Genomic DNA, 12,452 nt, shown 5'->3' with positions numbered 1-12,452 from the left:
GGTGTCTAACCCAATCCATAGCCCATTTACACAAAATAATGGTCGAATATTAGGCTACTCATGATCATTGTTATTTAAGAACATGCAGTGCGCGTAGGGCACCAAAAACATCTTGCTCGTAAAAAATCATCATACCGCACATTGTGGCGGGTCTGTTATTTAACCTACTTACTGTAGGCTGCGCAAACCACAGGTCTTTATTTTGGGCAAGCTGCAATCGAGGCAGGCCTTCTGCTGAAGAATTTTATATAAAGCCTGCGCTAACAGTAATCCTCCTGCCCCCGATACCACAGCTGTGGATAGTGTGGAATGTTCAAGTAATAACACAATCCAATGTGTGTCTCAATTGTCCCCTGCTGACTACCTCACACATTTTCTCACATTTCTCTAGAACAAACAAGGCTTGTAAACAAGAGCTGGCAAAAGGCATTATGAGAACATAAAGATCAATGCTCTTAAAGTGACAGTGCACCGTTTATAAGAAAACAGCATGAATTTTTAAAAACACACAGTAATGGTCTGTAAATAATAGGCCTTTTATTTTACTTTAGGTGTTTGAGTTATCATTTAAATGTCACTCACTCAAAACCAGTTTTGGCCACAATCTTACATACAGTTTCTTTAAGCTTTGATTTACAATATAGTAGGCTCTCTATTGATTTTAATGAGCAGGCCTAGGCCTTAGAGTTACAGTGTTCATATCACAATTTACCAGACTTTGACCTTTTGTCGGTTTTTAACAAAATTCTGACTATATGATTGAGCGTAATCAACTGCATTTAGAATGGCAAATCCACATTTCCAGATATTTTGGTGAAAGTAACTTAAAAGTAATGCAATAGTAGTGTAATGCCTTACAATTCAGAGACAGTAATATTATAATGTAACAAATTACTTTGAAATGACCGTAATAAGTAATGCATACTGTAATACATTTCGATTTTGAAGTAACTTGCCCAACACTGGTTACGGCAAACGAAAATATTTTTAAGGATGGCCTGGCAGTGTTTTTTTGCGCGTTATGGGAACGTTCCCTAAAGGTTGCAACGGTTAGGAAACGTTAGGGGAAGGTTTCTAAAGGTTGCAACGGTTAGGGAACGTTAGGGGAACGTTCAGGGATTTATATAACGTTATTTTAACGTTATAACGTTCCCGGAACATTCAGCAAACTTTCCATGGGAACCAAAACTTACTCAAAAACTAACCTTCGGGGAACGTTTGGGAACCAAAAACTAACGTTCCCGAAACCAAAAACTATGGTTCCCAGAACGTTCTGGGAACCATAAATTGTTAGCTGGGAAGCTGTTTTCGAGAGCTTTATCCTAGAGTGCCAGCAATTTAGACCATTGTTGATGATTTTTGTACAGCCACAGCTTTTTCTGTGTTATAGCTATGAACACATACAATGGCTCGATTAAAAGGTGAGACTTTAAGCTCTCGGTGGGTGCAAACCGTGTATTTCTACACGCCTCTGTTCCTGAGAAATCCCAAGCTAAACAGTGGCTAGTTTTCATCAAAATCGCTGTTTTTTTCTAGAAATGGAGATATAACGTCTTTCATGAAATATGAAGTGTTGCCTGTTACTTATTTGTGTAAACTTTCCGGGAAGTGATCAGCGAGACCTGGCGAGACTGCCACCTAGTGATAGACCCACGGAAATGGCCTGGTTTTGACCTGACGTGCATGCGTCACTGATTCGACCCAAAGCGGCAACCGAGTTATGATAAAATGTCCAGATAAAATGTCCAGATTGTGCGTTTTCATGAGTTTTCGATCGTCATATATTTAATTTCCATTCATCACAGAGTTCCCAAAATCACATATAAGGTGTGTTAGAGTGTCTAGTTTCGTAATTTAAAAAAAAAAAGCTAAAAACTTAATATTAAGTTTTTGGCACTCAACGCATGGGAAACGTGGCGCTCAATGAGTTAAAAAGGCTCTGTTGTTAGTGTATCTTAGTGTATATAAATTCCATGACTTTTCCCTGACAAAAATCCCGAATTTCCATGACCAATCAGGAAATTAAAAATGGGTATTGAAAAAACAGGTAGGGCTAACTACAACCACTCAAGCAAGTAGTAATGGAAAACGCTAATAACTAAATAAACACCAATGCTGCATGTAAATATACAGTATTTGTATTAATGCATTTTGGCAAGTTAATTTTAAACTCCTACAACAAAATATATAATTCCCTGACGTTCCATGTCTGGAACAGACTTTATTAAAATGATGATGGTATTCTTGAAATTCCATGACCCGTGGGAACCCTGCTTGAGGTCGGCTGCGACAGCGGCTCTAGCAGCTCCGATGTAGCCTACTTTTAGTTATCTTCGTGCATAGTGTTGTAGGTGGCTTAAGTTGAAATCTTTCACGGGTGATTTCGTTTGTAAGCATAGCCTACTAAACACATAAGTTGACTTTGAATTCCATGATAAGATCAGCTGTTTCCCACCTTGTCTAAACAAGTAGGCTACAATTCTGAGTTTTCTTTATTCCGCTTTCTGTATCTCTTCCTCACTCGCTGGCTGTAGTGAAGAAAGCTCGACTCCGCTGGATTATTTATATAGGAAGCGCCCCTATCGGTGGACCGTATCATTACAATAAGGATGTTCAGATGCGGTAAAATCCATGTGAAACGAACATTTTAATGACATTTTAAAATGGATCCGCGGGCTGCACTGAGTGAGGAGGAGGGCCGCATGCGGCCCGCGAGTTGCCCATCCCTGGTCTACAGCATAACAATGCTGCAATTGTTAGGTCTGTTGGTCTGTAACACCATACTAGTTTGGACCCATTTGTATGAGGGCTATGATTCCTCATAGGGAATGAATGACTTCCAATCATTTCAGAGTTGAAGCTATGACACAAGTGGGAGTGGGGTTGGTAAAGGATATCCCCGTGACTGAAATTCGGCCATAGGCACAAGGCCTAGGGCAATTACAATTACATACAACATTTCCATTACCAACTGAATTTAGTTTTAAGATACAAAATTGTGTTTTCAATCGTTTATTTAAAAATAGTTCTAAGCATTGCCATTTCCCATTGCCAAGCAACGAGAGACATCTCACCTGAAAGTGTTATTAGTGTTTCAATAAAATCAACGTCATCTCCATGTGGCTTTACACTTGTTTTACTCAGTCATTTTGAGAATGATGACTTTCTCTTCAACATTGTCGTAGCGTAGCCTAACCGTTAAAACGAGGCAGATATAAATAGGCATTGCAACAATGTTTACGGATACATTGTAACGTTGGTTGCAAAGATTATGTAGACTGCTACGATTGACTAACACACGCAGGCACACACACATTATCGAACGCTGGATGCTTTAGGCTACAGTCGTTCTACATGGGTTTAGTTAATGATCGGGCTATATAATCTCTGACAACTGGGACACTTTAATAGTGGTTGGTGTAAACCGGGACATTTTAGCTTCCCGACAGGCTTTTGTCGGGACTCGGGACACGCACCTCAAAATCGGGACTGTCCCGGTTAAACCGGGACGTCTGGTCATCCTAAGCTAAAGGCATTGGGGATGGGGACTAAGAGAAGGTTAGGCCAAGTTCAAGTCAAATTCACTTTGGTTAGTACTTTTTTTGAAGCATGCCATGAACAACAAAACAAGGCGTTCAACAATATTTTCCAAATGTGTTTTCTTTACAAAAGTTCATGATGGAAATGTTCTTACACAACATAAACATGTTGATTGACATAAAATATGTTGCTACGCCTCAGCTACCAGCGAAAAAGGGGCAGCCGTGGCCTACTGGTTAGCTCTTCGGACTTGTAGCTGGAGGGTTGCCGGTTCGAACCCCGACCAGTAGACACGGCTGAAGTGCCCTTGAGCAAGGCACCTAACCCCTCACTGCTCCCCAAGCGCCGCTGTAGCAGCTCACTGCATCGGGATTAGTGTGTGCTTCACCTCACTGTGTGTTCACTGTGTGCTGAGTGTGCTTCAATAATTCACAGATTGGGATAAATGCAGAGACCAAATTTCCCTCACAGGATCAAAAGAGTATATATACTTACTTTAAAAACATTAGACTGTGTCTCTTAGCTAGATGTGCCACCAGGCGAGCAGAAGCTAACCAGAACTACACTCTGTTGGATAGTATAAATCAGAAGTTTTAATCACTATGCCTGTATAGCAAGTTACACGAGAAGCCAAGAGGAGTGAGTAAAACTTTATATATGTAACCATAGATTAATGGATTGGTAGCAAAATTGTTATGTATATCAGACAACAGTTTGTTACAAAATATAGCCTAGGTTTTCTACTGCCAATTTTTTGGTCACATAACATTTGCAAAAAAAAACAAAACATTTATTTTACAATAAGGATTTTTAGGGGGAACCAGGAAGTGTTAAAATGCTAACACTAAAAAGTACAAGTTTCTGGTTGACTTCAAGACTCTAAATCTGTTTGATCATGGGATATTTAACTTTTACTCTGTTTGCTCCTTATTTTCAGCGTGAAAGGCTCCGGAATATAGAGAGAATCTGTAGTCTCCTGCGAAAGGTGAGTTCAATAGAGATTCGTTTTTCTTGCACTCATGATCACTATTCAATTCATTGTCTGCTTGTGTGTTATTACTTACATTTACATTCAGAAGAGTATCCTATGCTTATTTAACATGGAACTGTAAGAAGTTTAGGTCTAAAATGAACAAGATACCTACCTAAAGCTATCTTATTAACTCCTCTGGGCAGCTGGACAAAATCAGGCTCTTATCTAAATGAATAGGGGGAGATCCATAATTCTGCATGGTCAAACATGATTATAAAAGCAAATAATCTGTGTAAATCTTAGAAATGGCATGATAGTGTTTTCGTTTTTTTGCATTTGTAGTTATTATGTGGTGGTATGGATCTGTTCTGGGCAGTGATGTAGTACTCGAGTCCGGTCTCGAGACCGATTTCTGCTTTCTCGGACTCGACTCGGACTTGTTCCTTCAAAGACTCGGTCTTGACTCGGTCTCGGACCACAGTGGGAAGAGAAGGACTCGTAATTTCAGACCGAGTCCTCGAGACCAGCGCATTTTTTTATGTTCATATATAAAAAAAACTGAAAATGAAATGTCACGGCGGCCACGTCTTTGCCCCTTGCGTTGGCCTTGGTGCCCCCTTCTTTCAATATTCTGCTTTGCGTCCGTTTAATAGCGATTTTTATTTAGCCTATAGCCTGTCAAAATAATCTTAGCATCACAGCGCAAACTAATTCAGTCTTACACAGTGGTGAAAATGACAGCAGCATGGCAAGACAGAAAGTGCGTCCAAACTCACCCATTCTTCTCAGTTGAAATACTCGCAATCGTTAAGCCTACTCATCACACAGACACATGTATCACATCACATGAAAGAGCTTTTTCTCAGCTTTTAAACAATGTTAGCCGCTAATTGCTGTGGTGAACGGTTCGCGAGAAAAGTAAATAATATAATTAAATTTAATCATAACGTCTACATAAGGTGCTATACCCATCTCCCCTACCCATTCATCTCGGTGGAATACTTCACGAACTCTTAGTTCAACACATGACAAACCATATATCAGAATAAACAGCAGACCTTACCAGAAATAAAGCAGTCCCCTGTACAGTAAGCTGTTCCAGCGTATTCCGGTTAAATTAAAAATGTAATCTGCAGCAAGGTCTACATTCATGTCTCCAACTTTGGTCTTTAGGTTTCAAAATCTGTTTAAATCGTTCTTCATGATTTCATAACAGGCCAAATACAAAATAAATGTTACAAATATTGCCTAGATATAGGTAAATATTAAAATCAGAGGATATACAGCTGAGTAAGAGTTTGTGAAAGGAGTCTTAATGATCAAAAAATGCTAAGCATGCATCTAGGCTATCTGAGTTTCTTAAAGCTGAGCTGTGCTTAAATTGTTCAATACATGATTCCATAACAGGCCAAATATAAAATAAATATAAATATTAAATATAGCCTTGATGATTTACAGTTCTATTTAATATGACATGTTTCATGTTTTTGTAATGTTTCATACAGTGATGCAGGTCTACTGCTGTGAATAGGCTAAATAGAACTTTGATTATTTTTATAGCCTACTACTGTATAGTTAACTTTGGCCTTGGTGCCCTGACATGTGGCCTTTGTGCCCCCCACCAAATATGCCCAACTGAAGGCCAAGTGGCCTTGCCCCTAAAATGGTGAAATTCCAAGCCTGGGCCTAACTGTTGATTATTAATTGGGGTGATATTAGATCATGAATATGAAAACTGACATGTTTTTATGGTCTTGGTCTCGACTCGGTCTCGACTCCTAAAGGACTAGGTCTCGACTCGGACTTGCTTCCTCAAAGACTCGGTCTTGACTCGGACTCGACTGTATTTGAAAACCAACGGACTCGGTCTCGACCCTTCAAAGACTCGGTCTTGTCTCGGACTCGGCATAGGCGGTCTCGTCCCCATCACTAGTTCTGGGACCTCCCATCATGTACAAACATGGAAAGCCTTAGGTAGGGAGGGACGCAAAGAAAATGTCCACAGAAAATCTCAATACCCATAGGGTACAGAGCAGACATCAAAGACAAACACAGGCTCAATTGACTTAATGCAGAGGTGTGCAGATCTGGCTGAACGTAATTCATGATGGACTTAACACAATGCAAGTTGAATGAGCCTATTGCTTTAGTCAGCATGAGGTAGACCCCGAAGCCGCCGCCATTTAGATTTTCAGCCGTAGCCAGCCAATAATTTTGTAAGCCAAATTAAGCCGCCATCTGATAAACTTTGGCTGAGCCAGCTAGAACCAGAGCCGTATAGAGAGAGTTCCGACAACTGAAATCATGGGCACCATCTTTAAGACACAAGTCAGATCACGGTACAGCGTCTGCCAATGCAACGAATTGGGATGTTGCAACAAATCGTTCATTATCATAAACTGTTTGTGAATGTTAAAAGGTTTCTCATATATTGCTAAAATATAAACGCTTTTGTCACGTTTAACGTTTCAAGACAGATAAGTGCCTAATCAGTGGAGCTGCGTTTACCATACCTTCTCCGATAGCCGTCACCGTGTTGCCTATGATTAGGCTACTTATTGAGACATTGGCTGCAAATAACAACTTATTGGTTGTTTTAATGTAATATTTCTCCTAAACATCAAATTAACCCTTCCCGTAACCTACTTAGATGTCATGATCAGACTATGTCTATTTTGTTAAATGTCTGACTGATGACTAATGATTTAAGACTTTTATTTGTCATTGAACAAGAAAAAAGACCAGACACACATAGATTTTGTTTATCAATTCAAGAGTTGTTTTCTCCTTCATAAAAAAGTGAATCAGACATTAGCAATATAAAAATAACTTAATAGAATATGCAAAAGTGCAAGTGAAAGCAATAATTTGGATCTTGAATATTAGGTAAAAGTATACATGTTGTATTAGACAATCTATTAATATCTTTGGTTACTTCTTACACTATAGCATACATTCTGAATGTTTGCATTCAAATCCTAGCAGAACGCAATAATTTGTACAACATTTAAACAACAGACTCTCTGTTAGATCCTCCAACAGGAAAAATCATATTCAAATTACAACAGTGAAATCAGAAGAGCCATTAAAACAGATCTTGAATATTATGGTAAAAGTATACATTTTATATTAGACAATCTTTTAACATCTTTACACTATAGCATATAATACATTCTTGGTACTACTTCAGAGGTGACATGGAAGAGTGGCAGGCCTACGGTAATGCAGTCTGAGTCAAGGTCCTCATGTGTGTGTGTGTGTGTTCCTACATCATGTGAGTGTGAGTGAGTGGAGGTCCTCGTGTGTGTGTTCTACGTCATGTGTGTGTGTTCCTACATCATGTGTGTGTGAGTAGGCAGTGGATGTCCTTATTCGTTTGGTGGGTCTGCTGGGCGGTGTCGGTGGGGTGAAGACGAACAGTGCTGGGATGGCATTCGGCTTGAGCTTCCTAACACCATCAGCTCTGTGACTCTCGAACTGTGTCTCATCAAAGTGGTCCTACAAACAGAGTCAGACATATTTTAATGCAATTTCAAAAAGAAAGTAAATGATGGTAATGGATTTTCACAGAATGGAATCTAACCAATGCATTGTTATGCATGGATTGCATAATAGCTTTGTGGAAAAACACAGACAGCTGATACAGGTTGTTTGTCCCAGAGTTCAGTAGCATAATGGTTGTGTAGCTTAACACTACCAGCACACTCTAACAAGCCATCACCGCAAAATTAACTCAATATCCTATAAGTTAACTGTGATAGCTGTTATAAAGCACCATGCTGTTTGCACTAGACTCTAGACAAGAGTAGCCTAACATAAACCTCTCCAGCAAACGTGAACTGACCATTATCTGTTACTCAAGAAATAGCTGCAAGCAATGCTGCAAATGGGCATTTGTTTGACATATATCCACGTGATTTTCATGCAAAGTTAATCACAATCTTTCTGACATGCATGAACATAAAGACAATGCAGCAGGCGTTTTTAAAGAGAATGCAGGGTAAATGCGGGAGTCCAGAAAGATACCACGTCAAGTAGGCTAGCCTTGCAATGATGTAGTATTAATATTTGTCATTCTATAACTTGCATCGATTTTCACAGAATGACATCTAACCAGTGCATACTTAAGCATGCACTTAAGCCTATGTATGTATGCATAAAAGAGCCTGGTGGAAAAATACAGAAAAATTCAAAGTTCAGTGCTAGCGTTAGCATAAAAAAGGAGCAAAGAGCTAGCGTGCATAGTGTAGCTTAACACTACCAGCACATTCTAACAAGCTATCTGAAAAAATTACTTCTACTTAAACCACAAATGGCATTCAAAATGAAGTGAATAGCAGCCTGAATAAAATTGCGCGCGTAAGGCAGCATGGGAAAACCCAGGCTAAATTCCGGTGTGATATTGACCTAAATTGTGTTGAAACATGATACCGAGTGTGAACGTATGTTTCATACAGTGGGCAGTGCTTCGACTTGTCCAGCTTCCCTCACGGTCCGCGCACGGGATCACACAGCATCACGCGTGAGGTCTCAAGTGAGCAGGGTGTCTCGTAAAAAGAAATGGAGCTGGAAAACCCTACACAGACTTCACTACAGACTTTAGCAGACTGGTTTAGAAATAATTTAATAGCCAGAAATATGCCTGCCCTGCCCTAATAAAGAAATATTTGGTTAACGGCGAGTGAATCCCGTTTGCAGCCGTAGAAGAAACGCAGGAAAAAATTAAACATTCTGGTTTTCTCCGAGTGCAACGATGATAGACAGACATCATTTGGACAAAATATAGAGCATATTAACCTCCGTTGCTCAGCCAAATGCCTTCCTGTTACGACCTGTTATCACGGAGTTACAGGCGATAAACTATTTTTGATCAGGGATGCAAACAGAGGTATGGTCAAAAAGGAGTGAGATTATCGAAGCACACGCCCCCACAGGAAATATCATATAATTACATTTTGCCACCACCTCTGCCATCCAGGGCTCACCCTATTCACACAAAAATGTTCTTTATATGAAAATACACTGTCCCAGTTCCTTCCCTTATTCTGTCTGCTGGGGCCTGACTTTGGCTGGTAGCTGGCTTGTCTTGACAGAGGAGCTGGGCCACACTGGGTAGATATGATGGTAGCCACTCTCTCTGTGTGTATAGCACTCTGGCAGTGATTCAACAGAGCATGCACTCCCTTGTTAGCATAATTAATGTCTTTCATGCAGAAAGGTCATTTGGCATGTCCCTTTTTTTTATTTTTTTGAAAAAGTCTGACATTTTGAATTTGTGTTTGGCTGTCTTGACCTCAATCTCCGTTTCAACCTGTAACCAAGACCAGTTCCAATTTGTTTTACAACCCTCATCCACTTTCTTAACTGTTAGTGCCTCACTCTCATCAAATTCTCTCATTCTGCAAATGAAAAGTTGCATATATTAGCCATAGTGTTACCCTAGACCTGACAGTATCATAACAGAGTGCAAAATAGTTCACTTCACTTTGCCCCCTTTCTCAATGCGCCCCAAAATAATGTTCTTCTGCACGAAAATGTACAGTTAAAATGTATCAACAGTAGTGCGGTCTGTCTGTTAGGATAAGCCCACACATCAGTTTCTCGCCCTTATGTGGTAGGTGTCATTGAAAATTCGTCAGTTCGTCACTTGTCACTTCGGGTTGCATTTGCAAAAAAGCCTAGACCAGCGGCTCATGGCTACTAGACGTCAACAAGCTGCTAGCCTAAACAAGTACGTTACCATTAGGCTACACGTTGGAAAGGGGGAGAGTTGGATATAAAGTTAGGCTGCTACTAAAATATTACAGGACAAAATACTGCTAGTCTGTCCGGAACTGAACTAAACTGACTGACGCAACAAAGAAGGTTAAAAAAAAATCCAACTGTATTTTTGCTAGTCATGTAAAATGTAGCGCTAGTGTGCTACCTAGCACTAATCTGGCATAGTTATTGTAAAGACTGTAATGGCTGAGACTGAGACTGTCTTTCAAAAATCTTTTCCAAATCTTTGCAAATCTTTCCAAAGTTTGTCAGTGTAAGGAGGGCTTTAGGTAACACAAATGGTATTGCCTTTATCTTATAACTCCTTGTCTGAGCGACTACCAGGCCTATGGTTTTTAAAAGTCATATGTTCCCTGACAAAGACATTAAAAATTAAGAAATGATTATTGACTTGAAAAATACACTAATTTTGCAAACTCCCTTCATTCAACCCTTGAGGACATTGCGGTCTGGTGCGCTATGTAGATTGTTTCTCGTACCATTTAATTTCTCAGAATTTAGGTCTTCTAGGCCTACAATAACGTCATCACCAAATACATCTTTTATTTTTAGTTGATCAACCACAAAGAGTAGCATAGGTCTACTGTGCACAGTGCACAGACGACTGTAGCAGCCCAAGGTAACCAGTTGTTGTAGATGAGAGGCAACCCCTTGTTTCAGATAGCCTGGACAACATGTTACCTGGGTGTTGCCTACGTTATTAATTAATGGTAGCCTACAATAGTTAATTGATTAAAGTATGTGCAATAAACTGATGCTTCGAATAGCCCAGGCTACTTTGGACTTGAGACTTTGACTAAACAAACGACAATTCCGACTCCAAATTGAAACGAGCGATAGGCTAATGCCACATAGCTAGACAACAAGTGGCAGACTGAGCGACGTCACTTATGCTAAAGACTGATTTTGAGTCACATCGTTGCAAATTTCAAACAATGATGCATTATTCCACAAAATGGTTTGTCTTCAGTATTAGGACGTTATTCAGTAAACTTAATACACATTTAGCCTTAACTCAAAACAGTTGTTAGGCTTATGTCATTCTGATCTGTAGAAATGTCACATGCAGCCATGCCTAAATTTATTACACATTTATTAGAGGCCACATTAATTATAGGCTAATATATTATAATATTCAGTATTCATTATTGAATGCTTAGTTGGAATGATGTTTCCCTATCATCCTATTTTTAAAGCAGGCATACCTTTGGGCATGTAATTGGGCTACAGGTTTTCTTCAGGAATGGCATGTTTGAATGGGCACTGCACTAGTTGTATAAACTTGCGACTTGTGCCGAATACAGAGTTGTTTGCGAAACACCGATGCACCGATGTGTGTATTCAGTTTGTTTTATCCTACAGTACGTGAACAAGAAAGAGAGCACATCAAGTTGCCTAATGTTTGGGAAGCACAAGAGATTGCTGAGATTCTCTGAAGATTACGTCACGCTATGCGAATAAACCCTTTCCATCAACTTTATTTGCATTATACCCTATGTGCATCGGGAGTTAATCCACCCCCCTCTAATAATAATAATAATAATAATACATTTTATTTATAAAGCACCTTTCAAAATACCTAAGGTCACTTTAAAAAAAGGAATTTAAAAATACAATTTACAAACACACACAAAAAAATAGCCAGATGCCAGACAGAGTGACGTAGTCGCACAGCGTTCCTGTTGGAACAGGCTACATCAAGACATAATGACATAGACAAAACAAGAGGCCATTCACATCTCATTAGAATCCTGGGATATGCCCGCTTGACAATGGAAGAGATGGAACTAACGACTGGCTGTTGGCAATAGCAACATCCATTTAGAAATAGTGACAGCAATTTGTCCTGCAAGTTCAGAAATTAGTTGATATGTGTCGGAAAGAAGTAGTTCTACTGTACAAACAAGACAGTTTTAGAGATTAAAACATTTAAATTATAATAGGAAATAAACACAACACAAGTGGCAACAATAGAATAAGCAGAATAATGGACTCCACAGCGTTTGGTTCACAAAAATGAATGCACTTACAAGGTTTAAACACCCCTCCGCTGCGTGTGGGGGCCATTTTACAACCTCAAACGTGTCTTAATTTCTGTGAACCAAACGCTGTGTTGTCCATTATGCCTTACCTAATGGCTCATAAAAACATAATTAAT

The 12,452-nt window shown here is 39.5% G+C and overlaps 1 protein-coding gene across 2 annotated transcripts in view; it reads left to right on the top strand.

Annotated features, from left to right (window-relative positions):
- cnih3 (cornichon family AMPA receptor auxiliary protein 3) overlaps positions 1 to 12,452 on the top strand; it is a 151,164-nt gene that overhangs the window by 60,195 nt on the left and 78,517 nt on the right. For both annotated transcript variants that reach the window (XM_042095632.1, XM_042095631.1), the window contains exon 3: positions 4,478 to 4,525. In XM_042095632.1, the coding sequence (XP_041951566.1) occupies positions 4,478 to 4,525 (48 nt within the window). The remainder of the gene's footprint in view (positions 1 to 4,477; positions 4,526 to 12,452) is intronic.

Source organism: Alosa sapidissima, chromosome 6, assembly GCF_018492685.1.
Source record: "Alosa sapidissima isolate fAloSap1 chromosome 6, fAloSap1.pri, whole genome shotgun sequence".
Lineage (NCBI taxonomy): Eukaryota > Metazoa > Chordata > Actinopteri > Clupeiformes > Clupeidae > Alosa > Alosa sapidissima.
The sequence above is the reverse complement of the archived record's forward strand: the minus strand, read 5'-3'. Positions and strand labels throughout refer to the sequence as shown.